The sequence below is a fragment of the Urocampus carinirostris genome, chromosome 2 (assembly GCF_059441175.1).
Source record: "Urocampus carinirostris isolate Australia breed hairy pipefish chromosome 2, RoL_Ucar_1.0, whole genome shotgun sequence".
Taxonomy (NCBI): domain Eukaryota; kingdom Metazoa; phylum Chordata; class Actinopteri; order Syngnathiformes; family Syngnathidae; genus Urocampus; species Urocampus carinirostris.
This window is the reverse complement of record NC_142350.1, coordinates 20117250-20133803: the sequence shown is the minus strand read 5'-3', so window position 1 is coordinate 20133803 and position 16554 is coordinate 20117250. Positions and strand designations below refer to the sequence as shown.

General features: G+C 42.1%; 1 protein-coding gene across 3 annotated transcripts in view; it reads right to left on the bottom strand.

The window, feature by feature from the left end:
* Positions 1–16554, bottom strand: part of akap9 (A-kinase anchoring protein 9) — an 80542-nt gene that overhangs the window by 54309 nt on the left and 9679 nt on the right. For all 3 annotated transcript variants that reach the window (XM_088329324.1, XM_088329326.1, XM_088329327.1), the window contains exons 2-12: positions 16250–16498; positions 14168–14212; positions 13888–13953; positions 13235–13378; positions 12378–12527; positions 12076–12273; positions 9339–11801; positions 6718–6820; positions 6274–6430; positions 4203–4254; positions 3475–3762 (exon numbers count right to left, since the gene is read on the bottom strand). In XM_088329324.1, coding sequence (XP_088185450.1) covers positions 3475–3762; positions 4203–4254; positions 6274–6430; positions 6718–6820; positions 9339–11801; positions 12076–12273; positions 12378–12527; positions 13235–13378; positions 13888–13953; positions 14168–14212; positions 16250–16498 — 3915 coding nt within the window. The remainder of the gene's footprint in view (positions 1–3474; positions 3763–4202; positions 4255–6273; positions 6431–6717; positions 6821–9338; positions 11802–12075; positions 12274–12377; positions 12528–13234; positions 13379–13887; positions 13954–14167; positions 14213–16249; positions 16499–16554) is intronic.

Sequence of the window (16554 nt, the reverse complement as noted above, 5' to 3'; positions counted from 1 at the left end):
TCCGCGCCTCCATTGTCGAAGTGGCTGATCGGAGCTGTGGCCATAAGGTAGTCGGTGCCTGCCGCGGCGGCAACCCTCAGACCCGTTGGTGGTCACCGGCGGTGAGGGATGCCGTCAAGCTGGAGAAAGTCTTATCGGGCCTTACTGGCCTGTGGGACTCTGGAAGCAGCTAGCACGTATAGGCTGGACAAGCGGAATGCGGCTTCGGCGGTTGTCAAGGCAAAAACTCGGGCATGGGAGGAGTTTGGCGAGGCCATGGAAGCAGACTTCCGAACGGCTTCGAGGAAATTCTGGTCCACCATCCGGCGTCTTAGGGGGGGGGAAGCGGTGTGCGATCGACACTGTGCCAGTGGGGCGCTGCTGACCTCGACCCGGGACGTTGTGAATCGGTGGGCGGAATACTTCGTAGACCTCCTCAATCCCACCGACATGTCTTCCTCTGGGGAAGCAGAGTCGGGGGACTCAGAGTTGGGCTCCCGCATCTCTGGAGTTGAAGTCACCGAGGTGGCCAAAAAGCTCCTCTGTGGCAGAGCCCCAGGGGTCGATGAGATCCGCCCGGAGTTCATTAAGGCTCTGGATGTTGTGGGCGTGTCATAGTTGACACGCCTCTGCAACATCGCATGGACATCGGGGACAGTGCCTCTGGACTGGCAGACTGGGGTGGTGGTTCCCCTCTTTAAGCAGGGGGACCGGAGAGTGTGTCCCAACTACAGGGGAATCACACTTCTCAGTCTCCCTGGTAAGGTCTATTCAGGGGTACTGGAGAGGAGAGTCCGCCAGGAGGTCGAATCCTGGATTCAGGAGGAACAGTGTGGTTTTCGTCCTGGCTGTGAAACACTGGACCAGCTCTACACACTCTGCAGGGTTCTTGAGGGTGCACGGGAGTTTGCCTGTCCGGTCTACATGTGTTTTGTGGACTTGGAGAAGGAATTCGACCGTGTTCCTCGGGAGGCTCTGCGGGGGGTGCTACGGGAGTATGGGGTACCGCACAGTCTTATCTGTGCTGTGCGGTCCCTGTATGCCCGGTGCCAGAGTCTGGTCCGCATTGCCAGCAGTAAGTCGGATTTGTTCCCAGTGAGGGTTGGACTCCGCCAGGGCTGCCCTTTGTCACCGATTCTGTTCATAACTTTTATGGACGGAATTTCTAGGCGCAGCCTTGGTGGGATGGAGTCCGGTTTGGGGGCCTCAGCATTGCGTCACTGCTTTTTGCAGATGACGCGATGCTGTTGGCTTCCTTAGGCCGTGATCTTCAGCTCTCGCTGGAGCGATTCGCAGCGAGAGTGTGAAGAGGATCACACCTCTAAATCCGAGACCATGGTACTCAGTCGGAAAAGGGTGGCATGCTCCCTTCGGGTAGGGGATGAGATCTTGCCCCAACTGGTGGAGTTCAAGTATCTTGGGGTCTTGTTCACGCGTGAGGGTAGGATGGAACGGGAGATCGACAGACGGGTCGGTGCAGCGCCTGCAGTCATTCGGACCCTGTACCGGTCCGTCGTGGTGAAGAGGGAGCTGAGCCAAAGGTAAAGCTCTCGATCTACCGGTCGATCTACGTTCCTACCCTCACCTATGGTCATGAACTTTGGGTCATGACCGAAAGAACACGATCCCGGATACAAGTGGCCGAAATGAGTTTCCTCCGCAGGGTGTCTGGGTTTTCCCTTAGAGATAAGGTGAGAAGCTCAGTCATCCGGGAGGGACTCTGTGTAGAGCCACTGCTCCTCCGCATTGAGAGGAGCCAGTTAAGAAGGCTCGGGCATCTGATAAGGATGCCTCCCTCGGGAGGTGTTCCGGTCATGTCCCACCGGCAGGAGGCCCCGAGGGCGACCCAGGACACGCTGGAGAGACTATGTCTCTCGGCTAGCTTGGGAACGCCTCGGGATTCCGTCGGATGAGCTGAAGGAGGTGGCTGGGCATAGGGCCGTCTGGGCTTCCCTTTTAAGGCTGCTGCCCCCGCGACCCTACCTCGGATAAGCAGAAGAAAATGGATGGATGGATGGAAACACATAAATATGAAAGTGAAGAGGCATTAAGTTTTCTATAATATTCAATCTATAAATACACAGTTAAGTTATACTGACACTTACATTCCATATTAATTTAATTTTACTATTTTCCACCAATGTCCCTGAGGATTCTTTTACACAATGTATACATTACCTCTTCTGCTAGTAATAACCAGGGAAACAGGCACCGTTAATTTCATGTGGGGGAGCAGACCCTAAGCAAATCAACCCTGGGGCTGGGTTCATACACCTTTTTCATGGCCAAATTCACGTTCTTTTTATACACAAGACAATTTTCCAATTTCTCCAGTAACCGCTATCTTGGTCTCTTCCTGTTCTCTTGGCGCCATACGCGTCAGGGAGCAATGACGCTACAAATGAAAATGCCATACAAACTAATGCCAGCTGCTGTTGGTCACTGAGGAAGAAGAAATGCAATGGCAAAGCAAAGCCCCCAGGGCAGGCACGCTGGCGTTATTTTTAAGCATTTTTGTTGAGAAACATGGCAAAAATTACACGCATTTACAAGCACTTCACCCAAAGCTTTTAAACCTTGAATACACAACATAAAATTCAAGCCTTTTCAAGGATTTCAAGCACACGTATGAGCCCTGTATGAGACGCACTTTCAAATTTCTGGCATATTTTGAGTTTTTAGGTGCGCCTTTAAGTCTGAAAAATACAATATTTATTTATGTAGGCACACTATATAGTCAGCCAGACCATACTGCTCCAATGCAAAATACTTCTTTGATATGTTCCAGTACAGACTCCCTTTTTTTATAGTTTTTTGCATCCCTTAGGGACAAAAAGCCCCAATTTGTATGTATTCTACCCCGATGGTCATAAAGCGTCTCGTAATGAAGCTAAACTGCACCCTGTAAGAAACTCGTGACCGCTAAATGATTTTGTGTTGTTGTTATAAAAAGCTATAATTGTTTTGTATTCGACCTTATTTTCAACGATATGTGAATATTTTAATTAACATTTCCTTTTTTTTTTAATCAGAGATCCCTAGCAAGACACAAGAAATTACTAATTAGTAAAATATTTTGGTGCATAATGTTTTATTATTATACATAATATATCATTAAACAATAACAAAACCTGAGGAGCCGAAAGAGCCAGCTCAGTGAGCCGAGCCAAAAGAGCTGGTTTTCCAAATAGAGGTGTCCTCTTTGGAGCGACCAGTAGGGGCAGTGACGGTTCACATGACATTGCCATTGTAAGACGCCACCAGAACAGTTGTGTCAGCGTTATTTTCACGCACTTTTTTTCCTTTATTTATTGCGTGGTCTATATAGTAGACTCCCGAGAAGCATGGCAATGGTAACAATTTCAAGCCTTTTCAAGCACATCACCCAAAATTCAAGAATTTTCCTCACCTTGAAAACACAACATTAACATTCAAGCATTTTCAAGGACTTGAGGGATTAAACAAGCACTCTTGGCACAAAAAAAAATCACCTACCTTAGCCACTTCCTCCTCCACAACTTGTTTCGCCTGAAGCTCGTCCTTCCCCGCAACACAGCCGGTTGCGGAAGTGCTAGAGGTTCCCGTGTCAGCCCTGTTGGTATACCATCCCTTCCTTTCAGTCTCCAGTTCTTGCTTGAGTGCAGTGATTTCGGCGTGGTGCTGCTTCTTCAGAGCTGCCACTTCTGTGACGTACTCATTGTAGAGCGCCCTCCTCAGCGCCTGAAGTTTGCTGCTCAAGTTTGAGCCAGAAGCCCACTGGGACAACTGCTCCTGGGTGAGGTTCTAAAAAAGCGAGAGCAAACTATGAAGTGTGTTGTAAAGCACCAGATAACTCACCCTCTCCTCTTTTAGTGGATCAATATACATCGTTATTCTTTGGTTTTGTGACCAATACCTAACATCAGAAAGGTACTCAAAGTTATGACCATAGGAAGTGATGCTCGCACTCTATCAGCACCAGAGTGCACGCAATAGAGGCAGAGGATTATGTAACTTCCTTTTAATCATTCGATATAGGACAGTTCATCCTGCTGCTTCTGGAGCAAAAAAAGGGAGGGTAGCGTAGTGGCATGGGCAGGGGATATTTAGGGCACGTTTAGCCCTAAAGGCTACTACTGCCTCCCCACTCGTCCTCTCACACTGTCAGGCCCTCTTAGCGCCCGTCCTCCAATCAGCGCCGTATAAGGATGTGACAAGAGTGATTTAAATAAAGGCAGTCAAACCTTTAGTTCTTCTTGGTACTCATCGCTGCTCTCTTGGCTGGACTGTGGGCCACTAGAAAATATGAAAAATGAGTAAAAGTGAGATGTTAAATGCTATTCGACTGCAAAAACAAATTGATTATTAAGATTGAATAGAAAATCGGGAATGATATTAATGAACAGCCATAGTAGTGAACCTTTTCATGGTGAAATTGAAGCTAATTTTTAGAGGACTTTAAAAGCCAATCTTTCAATTTGTCCAGTACCATTAAAAGGAAAAAATCCAGTGTGAATCATGTATTTTGCAGTATCTGCGATTTACAGGTGTGATTTTTAATCTTGTATTTGCATTCATCAAGACAAACGATTTTTAGATATTGAGTAAAAAGTGATGTATTTGTGGATCTGAACAAATGTAAATATTTCTTAGAAAAAAAAATCACTCCCTATATAGGGGTGGGTGAATATTACGTAATATATGGCTTACATTTTCATTTACAGGAAGTTGTTTCATTAAAACTTTACCACTGGAAACACTACCATATTTTTTTTTGCATGACCCATAATAAATGTCCATACACGTTTCAACCCTTGAAAATACAACATTGAAATTCAAGCATTTTTTAAGGATTTCAACCACCTAGGCAAACACTGAGTTTCAATGTAAAGCCAGTCAGTGTGTGAGTTTTTCCAAAGGGGGCAAAGATTTTTATGGGACAATCCTATACAAACTAATGCCAGCAACTGTTAATCACGGGGCATAGAAAATGTAAATTAAACTGGGTTTCTGTGCCCCATTTCATTAGTGTTTGATGCCGTCTCTAGTCAATGTAAATTTGTAGAGAAAGGAAATTCAATTCCTCTCAAGTTAAGCTCATGAGTAAACAAAGCTACTGTAAATATGAACTAGTCATCAGAACCACTATTTTTGATCATTTAACTTGCTGGCATAAATAGGTATTTTACTTGATACTTACACAATATGGGCAATCTATGTGTAGTGCCGAGCCAAAGAATATTTTTTTTGTGTGGACTTTTATCACTAAAAGTCGCTGTCTTGCAGCTTGAACATACTTCGTGCTTATTTAAGATGTTACTACTTACGATGAAGGATCTTTTTCTGTCAATCGGCTGGTATAAACTGACATGAATTCCGCCAAGTGAAGGGAGTGATGACGCTTAGCATGACAATGCCAGACATATAAATGCCAGCAGCAGTTATTCACGATGGAAGAAACGCAATGGAACCCAGAGAGCAGTGTTGGCGTAATTTTTAAGCAGACTTCTTGTGAAATATGGCACAAATTTCAAGCTCCTACAAGCACCTCACCCAAAATTCAAGCACTTTCCAATCATTGAAAACACAACAATAAAATTCAAACATTTTCAAGGATTTCAAGCACCCATACGAACCATGTAAAAAGCATAATGGAAAATATGTCAAATGTATTATATGTTTAAGTACGGGTAGAAACCTATGTTGGCCTGGAGAGGGATGGGCGCCACCAGGCTGTGGTTGCCCAGGAAAAGGTGCCCCTACGACCCTAGTGGTTAAGGGATAAATTATATGCTACAGTGCTAAACATTTTTAAATTTGCTCAAATAATTAAGAAAGAAATGCTTGTGAGAAAAATGTATACTTATTAACTGTTAGAAAACCATTGACTAATTTCAGTGACTATGAAACCATATCAGGACTGCTTTTCTCAGCAATTCCTGTTCATTTCTTTAGTTTGGAAGACTATTATAGGTTTCATAGATTTCATAAGTAGAGGTAAAATAATATTATAAAACAATTGCATGGCATTGTAACATGTCAAAAGCGTAATTAAATTAAAAAATGCTACCCAGATGGTGCAAGATCATTTACAAGAACTGCAAAAAATGATTAGTATGAAGCCAACTGTTGCCGTATAACAAGTAATTCCCGTTCTGTGTCTTTAATGCTCGATTTGGAGGTATACAATACTGTATGGCTCATCATAAAAAGCAAAGCAGAATCAATCTTTTGTGGTAATTGAATATAATTGTCTATCATACTGTCTCAGATTCGCTTGTAGTCAAATTTTTCAATATTTTTTTGCGATCTTACCTGTCCTGAGTGTCTGAGCTTTTTAGCTCCTGCATTTGCTGCCACAGCATTTTCTTGTATTGATCTTTGAGGCGCTCCACCTCCAACCGGTGACTCTCCTGGAGCTGGCGGTGTTTCTGGTCCGCCTCTGCTTTCACACTTTGGATCTTCTCCGAATCTAACCGATGAAGGGCAAAATTCAATTAACTACTAATACTGTACCGTACAATTATTTATATACTTTAAAATTGAAGATTAATTTCACGTAACATGTATACATTTATGGATAGGGTCAAAAAGTTTACAATACAATTTTGAAGGTGTCAGTTTAGGGTTTTTTTAAGATGTGAGAGGAGTAAAAATATCATTTAAAAAGTATGTATATAAATGAATCCCTTCTTAGACTATTTTTTATCAGAAAAAAATGAAAATTGCTCCCATTACACAACCATGCCATTAACTGACCTTGGTCAATGGCATCCTTCTGGTTGTCCGCCTCCTCCTGCAATGGCTCAAGCCAAGGTGTTTGGCTAATGTGTCGCCCCTCTAAATGCAACCTGCATGTGGTCTTTAAACAGGAAAAAAGAAGTTTAAAATCATCCCTTTGCAGTTTGCTTCACACAAATATAACTACTTATTTTGTTGACACTATTATTTCAATGCTCTAAACTGTGCCCAAATATTAACAATTAGTAAATTAGCACTGGACATGTTAGGTGAGATACAGGTTAGTTCAATTTAATTTATTGGTCCCCTTAGGGAAATTTACTTCAACTGACTGTAACGGGGAAAACACCAGGCATTATATTACAATTGAGTTTTAACTTGTTTCAGATCAGGGGATGGTGTAAAAGTGGTCTGTGCAGTCCTTCAAAACATTTTGTGATTAAGGGCTAAACAAATACATATGATTTGACCAGACTTAAAAACAGCAGAATGACAAACGTATATAACAGTGTGACAATGAGGGTAGACTGATTGAATTGGTCAGTGGGGCCTGTTTTCTAAGCGGGAGTCAGGATTTTCCTGAGGCAGGCCCTCCCAAATCTTAGGCTAGATTTGGCCTACAAGGAAATCGGATATTTTGCACAGATGCGACCTGTCTCCTATCTGTTAAAGTCCGTCTGAACGGCATGTATCCGCTTTTTCACACCAGACGCAGGGCACGTTCATATGTGGTCCTAAATACAATACTGTATTTAGGACCACATATTAAATCATCCCTTTGCAGTTTGCTTCACACAAATGTAACTACTTGTGTGGGCAGAGCATTCCATTATCTGTGTTCAGACTCCGGTAGCACAATAACCTAAAACCATTTTTTTTTATTTTTTTTTATACTGACATCAACATTGGAATTACTAGTCTTAATATTTGTGGCAGTCCTTAGTCCATGTCCCCTATGAATAACGTGTGTGTTCCCGATAATTCTATAATGCAATGTTACTCATCTGTGATGAATCAATAGTGGTCATAATGAGTTGAATTTAGTTTCAATGACAAAGCCAATTACCAGTAAACATAAAACAAGGACTGCACTCAACTGTGATTTATGCATTATCACCAATTTACGTGGGCTGAGCAATTACGCCACTGTGGTTCTGCTGCCTTTGATGTCGAACATGTTTGATCATTAGAATAGTCGCTTTGCTGTCCATAAATACAAATGCATAAGGGTCGTTTTTTTTATTCCTTCAAGGTGGGCATATGCACATAAAAAAGGAACCTCACCCATTCTGATGTTTACTAGACAGTATTAAATCTGCCAACATAGAAAAGCATCAAGTAGCAGCTCTCTTTTAACATGTGAGGAAGCAAGCTCACAATGCGTTTGGGTGTTGTACAGAAGTTTAGTTATTTGGCTGTTCCATGAGAGATCGTGGAACGTGTCTTTTGCCAATTTCACACGATGAGAAATACCTCCACACCTAAATTAAGTCATCTTTGACGCTTTTTCAATGCATTCAATCTATTGTCAGGCATGAAAAAAAGTATTGGCTTGAAAAGGTAAGATGGGTGTAATTTGTGTATAAAGTGCATCCCTATTTTTTAATTAAAAAAAAAAAGAAAACCGGCAAAAAATTTTGACTTTTCCTAAGCTCAAACTTAACATTCGTGGTGACAAACTTTGTTGAATACATATGTCCATGATTCACATCCGATTCGAATCTGATTCATCATCAGATATACCAAAGCGCTGTTTCCCTCACCGTGCTTTTTTGCTGTTTTCTCCATTCCTTAATTCGTCTCTAACTACCGTGAATAAAAATAATGTGATAATGAGAAAAATCGAATTTGCATTACACACAAATAAATACAGTAGTCCCTCCTGTGCTAACTACAATGATTTGAATAAAAACGCACCACCTTAAATGCCCGATTCGCTATCAGGAATCTCACCATACCCCCCTCCTCATCATAAAACATTTTCTCCTCGGACCTATAAAATTCACGTAGGTCACCCTTTTTACTTCAAAATGGTGAATTTCTACTAAAGGTGAGTGGTTTTCATGCCTGCATTGTAAAAAGATTTGCTTAATAGACAAATTTGCCGGAATACCTCACATTCTTTTATTGGAAATGCCAAAAAATGTCACCAAATTATACAGAGAAAGTGTTGTGATCTTTTAAAATGATGCTTGAAATATGGGAAAAAGTATTTCTTAGAAATAAGGGGAGGGTGTGGTATTAGTCTTGGATGGATACATCTGGTTGTTTGTGGTGTATTTTTTTCTTATAAACATATAAATCAGCTGATCAGTGAAATATTTTTAGGTTAACAATTCAAGTTTTTTTTACTATTTGTGGATTTTGTTGTTACAGTGTATCCGGATTTCAGTATCTTAGGAGGTTCTCGTCTTATAACGTCTGTTCTTCTGGTAGCAATACGAAAACAAAGTCTGTTGCGTAACTCAGTGCGAAAACGTGTCTTATTATACTGGAGTGGCTCCGCTAGATGAGCATCAAGTGCATTATCGTGCAGCATAACGGCAATAAGTAGAGAAGATTATTTGTGGAAAGCTCTTGAGTAAGAAAGCAAGTAAATTTAGGGAGGAAAACAGAAAATGCAGTGACAGCCCATTTACCTGTTTGGTGGTGCCGTCGCCCTGGCAGCAGTCAGCCTTGTCAGTGCGAACCTGACTCTCCGTTTGAATCTGTTGTTCTGCGGCACTTGTAGATCTGCCTTCCTCTTCCTCCTCCTCCTCCTCCCTTTGCCTAGCAGCCTCTGAGAGGCCGCCGCTCGCTATGCGCTCCTGCTTCGATCTCTGGCGCCTCTTGCGCCTGTTCGAACCAGAGGCACCTGTGGCGGACTTCGACGGCAGAGCTCCTTCTTTAACGGATAGCTGCCCCGAAGGCTGCACGTGAGATGGAGACCGCCGGGGGGACCTGTGATGTTCCGCGATCAGGCAAGCACCGTCTCGCTCGGCTTCCGCCGCCTTCAAGAGCGACTGGAGGGTTTCAACCTCCTCTTGTAGGGAGCTAATTTGAGAGTCTTGGTCTTCTCTTTTTACTTTAACTTTCTGTAGCTCCTCTTTTAGCTCACTGATTTTATTTTCTGCACCCATGAGTTGCTCAGAGACTCCAGAAAGTCTGATCACAAGGCTTTCCTTCTCATTTATTGTAATGTTAAGTCTCGCTGAGAGTTTAGCCAAGTCTTCTTCCACAGCCTTGGTGGAGATTTTGACATTTTTGCCCTCCATTTTAGCAAATGTAGTCTTGAACTCTAGCGCTTTTCTCTGAGACTCCTCCTCCAGCTGTCTCTTTTCCTCAATAAGGTGGATGTTCTCTTCCTTCAGTACCTGGCAGTTGACTTCAAAATTCTTTTCCACAGAGGATAACCTTTCAATCTCCTTTCTCAGCGTTCCCGTAACAGTCTCCATTTCCAGTATTTTTGCATTATATTCCAGTTGCTGCTCTTTCCAGCTTTTCTCTTTATCTTCAACAACCTCAATCTTTTTCAACAACATTTGGAGTTCACATTCTAGCCTGCCTCGCTGATCTCCTCCTTTCCGGAGATCTTCAAGCTCCACTTGAAGCTCCTGCAGTTGTTGCAAAAGCTCGTCTGTTTTGGAGCCGTGCAATGCCAGATTAAGGTCTTCCTTCAGGCCTAGGATTTGGTGCAAGAGCTCCTCTCGCTCTTCGAAGAATGCAGCCTTCTCGTTTCGCAAAAGATGTAGCTGATCTTCGTAAGTAAGGCGTAGGTCGTCGAGAGACTTTTGGTGTTTGACAACTGCTTCATTAAGGAGGTTCTCAGTGTTGAGGAAGCTTTCTCGGCGGAGATCCTCCCGGAGGAGCGTCAACTCCTCTTCGTGGCTGAACAGCATCTGCGTACGCAATCTGTCCAGCTCAGCCTCTTGAGACTCAGCCATGCGGTCCAGCACCGCGTCCTTTTCCCGTTCCAGCATCTCCAGCTTGATCTTGTAGTTTGTAGTCTCAGACTCGTGCTGGGCCTCAACCTCAAGGGCTGCCTCCTTAGCTTCAGCAAGCTGCCGCCGTAGGACATCAGTAGTGTCCTGAAGAAGCCTAATCTCTTCTTTCTGAGTTTCCTGTTGTGTTGCCAGCTCAGCCTTTTTCCTCGCTGAATAAAGATCTTCGCGAAGGCTCTGGAGATCAGCCTCATAGTTCAATTTTTCCTTGTTGAATTCATTTGTGGTTTCCAATAATGTCGCTTGAAGCTCCTGAATCTTAACAGTTAGAGTTTCCTTGATGGTTGAGTTTTGTTTTTTAAGATGCTCCACTTCTGCTAGATGCCGCTCCACCTCTGCTTGATGCTGTGCCACAGCTTGCTGCATACTCGCCATATTCCGAAGGTTGAGCTCTTGTTTCATCTGGACGATCTGCTGGCCATACATCTCGTCAAGTTCGGCCCTGAGGAATTCCTGCTGCCGGGCAGTTTCCTCCTGCATTCTTTGGATGGTGTCACCTTCTGACAAGCTGTCCCGGTGGCACCGCTTTTGCAGATCCTCCACCGTTCCCATGAGCTGCTTAATTTCATGCGAGGACGTTTGCTCCCTTTGCCGGGAGCGAGCCAGCTCATTTTGACAACTTTGTAGATCGACTTGTGCTTTCTCGAGAAATGATTTACAACTCTCCATTTCACTTTTACTGCTTTCTAAATCACACTTTGTGTTCTGCAGGTCTCCGAGACATTTTTCTAGCTCCGATTCCTTCGTGGCCACTCGCTGTTGGAGGCCACGCAAACTTTGCTGTGACAACTCTAGCTCCTGTTCAAGCCGGCTGAGAGAACAATCCCGCTCGGAAATGACTCGCTCTTGCTCTGCTATAATCAGGTCCTTTTCATCTGATGTCTGGATATCATTCGTTGACCTTCCCAGAATGGCGATTTCCTCCCGGAAGAGATTCAGAGACGCTGTCTGCTCAGAGAGAAGCATATTCTTCTCTTTCAGTGTAGTAGCCAGGGTCTCTTCAGCTGCTCTCAGTTCAGCAAGGGACTGATCTTGATTCATGATGACCTTTCCTTTTTCAGCTATGAGGACATCCTTTTCGTTTAGCCTTTGCGTGAATGACTCCTCTAATCTTCTTGCTGACTAAAATTACATTCAGGCATTAGAAACAATAAAACAACGTCGACCATTTGTTATGAACAAAACATCAACAGACATAAACTCCCACCACTATTTCTTCACAAGAATTTATTATTAAGTTAAGCGCCTTCCAACGCTCCTGCTAACCAAAATTGCAGTATCTACTGTAGCAGATTAACAATTTATTCCACCACATCTGTAGCAAATTCACCTCCTTTAGTTTGTATCACTAATTCAAAAAATGTATGTAATGTAACAAACACATAACTGAACTCACCAACTCCATGTCACCGATTTTGCGCTGGAACTGACCGATAAGCTCCAGCTGAACATCGCTCATCTCCCGGTTCTTACGGGCTTCAATGCTGACCTCTTCCAGTTGTAGCTGATACTGAGCCAGCTGCTGTCTGGCCTGCAGAAGGTCTGCTGCTGTGCTGCTGTGGCTAGTGTTACGCAGGGTCTCACCCGCCTGGAGCTAGAAAAAGATTGCATTGCAAAGTTTTAACCAGTATATATGTTTTCACTTAACCTGGAAAATGCATATATACAAATTTAAATTTGGAGGAACAAATCTTCTACCTGCTGAAACTGAATCTGCAGTTTTTGGCTTTGATCCGTCAGTGCCAGAAATTCCTTCATGATCTCATCTTTTTCCTCGCGCGCTTGCTGGAGGTTAGCAGTTAGCTGGGTGATGATACCGTCCCTCTGCTTTAACGCGGCCTCAAACTCCTGCAGTTAGTGACATGGAAATCTAAACTTTATACAAAATTGGGCTAGCAAATAGAACTAAACAGGTGTCTATAAAATAATCCATGAAACAGGCACAATCTTCTCATGGACTAACTGCGCAACAAATAAGGATGAATAATTAACAATAATTGTTTATTAACTTTAAGTGTGTCCTAAACAAAATCTATGAAAAAAATTATATTAAAACGGGTGCAGGATGTATTGGTTTATTGGCGTCAGAATCCTGAAGGAGTCTTGGGAAAATTCTTACTTGTAGACTAAAAGTCCTCAACTTAATCAGGCTGATAGATATGGCTAAAAAATATAGATTTTATCAGTCTGGACGATTAAATTATTTCAATCAATTTTAAACAGTAATTCTTACCCCAATAAAAACATTAAAAGAAAGTTTTATTGATTTAAAAAAAAAATCAAGCCGTGGGAAATGAACAGACTGGAATAACTAATTTTACATAATTTTAATGCAAATTGAACTAACATGTTCCACAAACAACTAGTTAGTAGCAAATGTGAAATATTCAGCACCAGCTTCGGATAATCTAAATTACAATCACATATTCCAGCCATTGATTCTACAATTGAGAACATAATCAGGTCTTGATTTTATAAAATGATGATGCAAATAATTCAATTTAGTGCCCACCCGTATCTCAATACCATACATGTTAAATTTAATTGAGATTTACCTTCTGCACACCTTCCGTTCCAAATGCATCCTGTATATCCTCAAGCTCCTGATTCAGTTTCTCTACAGCTCGTGTCTCAGCTGCAAGCACCTCCTCGACGTCCTGGATTTTTCCTACCTTCATCAACTCTCGTTCTGCCTCTTCCTGTCAGATGATGAGACAGGGGGCCAATTGGTAAACATAAGCACAGTTGCAATTGACTTTAAAAGCAGAGAACTGCATTGTCGTAAAAACTAGTAGTTTTGATAATATTTTCGAATAAAAAAAGCACTTATTCAAGCATTGAAACAGTACCTGTCAACAGAGGTCTTACCTGTATAAGACAACTGTAGTAGGGTATAGAGTAATTACCTACTGTGTAATACGTACATTTTCTTGACACCTAAAAGTTCCATAAATCAGATCGGATGTTCCAAGCAAAATACAATATGTCAAGTCACAGGGTAATAGGGACATTGAGGCATCTAAGAGTCACCCAAACACCATTGCAAAGGAATGCAAACATTAGCAAAGAGTTAGTAATAAAATCATTAGTAAGTGGCTGGAATCTTAATATGTTAAGCGAATGGATGGTCAACGGCGGCAGGCGGCGGCAGGCGGCGGGTTTGGCCATCAATGCCCGCTAGCAGATCTGCTTGATCGGATTACCGTACCCAAATAAAATCCTTGGAGGTGGACGTCATTAGATTGGCCATCATCTCACGGCAGCCGTTGACCTGCTAATTCAGCCAAACAGGAACATCACTGATATCTTGAGGGCGCTCCCAAGACTCGTTTATCGGGAAAAAATGACAATTGTATACCCATCTCAAGGAAAACTTAAAGCACTGATTTTTAAACTGGGTGCTATGAAAAATCGTGAAATTATCCAGTTTCACCAGGAAATTTAACCTAACAATTGATCATTTGATACACTTATCTAATAGGTCTTACCTCAGAGGAATAATCTTCTGCTGTTGTTGACATTTCACTCTCGGGCTGAAAAACAAAGTGTTATAACTTTGTAGAAATATATAAAGAAAGTCTGATACAAATGAGCCGCCTTTGCAATACAAAATCAAAAAAGCTAAACATTGTGCAAAAATCTGACAATACATTGAGCCAAAAGTCCTTAAAATGTATTACAAAAAAAAAAAGACTCCAAGGCTCAGGGGGTCAGTCAGGAAGAAGAGAGCCTGTTTCCAAGGCAACAAGTGCTTTTTTGGGGGAATCAACATTAATGGAGTTTGGAGATAGAGCAAGCATCAACTGGATGAAATAATGCCACAAATGATGACGCTTTAAAAATCTCTCTTAAGTAACAACGACGAGAAAGATGTAGTAACAACATCAACACAAGAGCTGCGTCAGTTTTCTGTAACTTTCGAATGTTCCTTTATTAGCCGCTCCTATCAAAGAACCGTAGCAGTTTGCCAAGTCAGTGTTAAATACAATCTGAATTAAAAAAAAACAGACTGCAATCCCAATAAAGTTGCCTCAAACATTTTTTTTTCAAAGACTACTGTTTAAAAAAATTGGGTGACTCAGGCAATTTAGTGTTTTTCAGGAAAAATACTTTTATTTATAAAATGAGCAGTCCAATGTATGTGTATCATTGCCAATAATATTTGTTTACTTTTGTTTGCCAGTCTCTGATATGGCTTTTTCTCGTAGTCGCCTCTTTACTGTGAATGTTGGCCCTGGCGTTTTGCAGGCGGTTTTAATGAAGCTGGTCGATGAGGAGCTGAAAAGGTGTGAATGGAATAGCTTTTCTTAGAACAACAACAGTTTAGACTGTCGAGTTTAACATAAAAGTTATTTTTCTCGCCATTCTGCCTTGACGGTCAGCATCTTGGAGTCGCCTCTTCAATGATGTTGACACTGGTGCTTAGCAGCTACCAAGTTGCTAGTTGAGGACCGGTAAAGCGTCCATTTCTCATATGAGAGTCTCAAATATACTTTGCCACTTCTCTTTCTACTCTGTTTATGCTATCATCTGAAGGGAGATAATTCCATTTCTTAGAACAGACTGTCGAGCTTCACAAGAAGCTCTTCTTTTTTTGGCCAATCTGAAATTGCACCGTCAAATGTGATGCTCCAGGTACTCGACTAGCTCAAAGGAAAGACAGTTTTATATCATCTCTAACCAGCTTAACTGTTTTTAGCTGTGCTAAGATAATCACACAAGATTTTTCGAGTCACCCGTTAGATTTCTAACGCAATTGGCAAACTCAATGTCCAATTCCTACTAGAGGTCGACGGATTTTTGGGCAGGCACAGATGTTTGAGAATTAGACGGATATCAGTACTGGCCTTTTTATCTCTTTGACGGGCCTATTATTCAGGCCAGATGCAGCTGAGGAACTCTCTCCCTTTCTACTACTCCTCCCCTCGCTACCCACATTTTTATCTATTTATTTATTTAAAATCAGTAAGCTATTCAAGTTTTGATGTACCTTTATAAGAGTTGTTGTTAGTTTTTGGTTTAAGTGAAAGATTGGTCATGTTAGTCGTGATGAAATTATAATATATTTACTGTCAAAGGTTTCAGAGAGCTATTAAAGTTGTATTTAAATTAATATCAAATATTCATTGTTTCTTTTTGCATTATTCAATTTTTTTAAGCTTATACGGCAAATATCTGCACCAAAGATCGAATATTGGCCTCTTGTTAATACTAATAATTAGTGTCGGCCCTGAAAAACCCACATTGGTAAATCCCACAGGAATGCTCATTGCTGGAAACGGGACCCACTGAACACTTAAATAGACATTGCATTTAAACACAGACATTTGCAGCTAAATGTCATATACAAGGTTAACAATATATGGGGGGTATTTTTGATTAGTTTCATGTTAACTTAATTGAAAAAGCAGTGCTTTTCCTCCAAATGAGGACATTTTATAAGCGACTTTTGAACGGCAATGTATGTGATGCTGCAATTTATTGTTGATTAGTAAAATTAGTGTCAGACGTCCAGTTGTTCAAGAAGCTGCCTTTGGTTCACAACTGAAGCTTTAAGGATGAGATGGTACCTCTATGGTGTATGTCTGGTCATGCTTGACAGTCTCCCCGCTGTGCAGCGTCTTGGAGAAACTGAGCTCGGCAACTGGCGGCACCTCCTGATTGGCATCCCCGTCTCCATGTCGTCCAGCGAACGAGTCGTCTTCCTTGCTGGTCGAGTGTTCCGGATCCACGCTCCCTCGAGATTCCTCCTCCGGTTTCTTTTTCTTCTTCTTCCTCTGAGAATCCGCCTGAGCTTTCCGCTGACGGTACTCAGCCAACTGTAAGAAATAACATGAAAAAGGGATTTCTACAAACATTTTTCAAGCAGAAATAG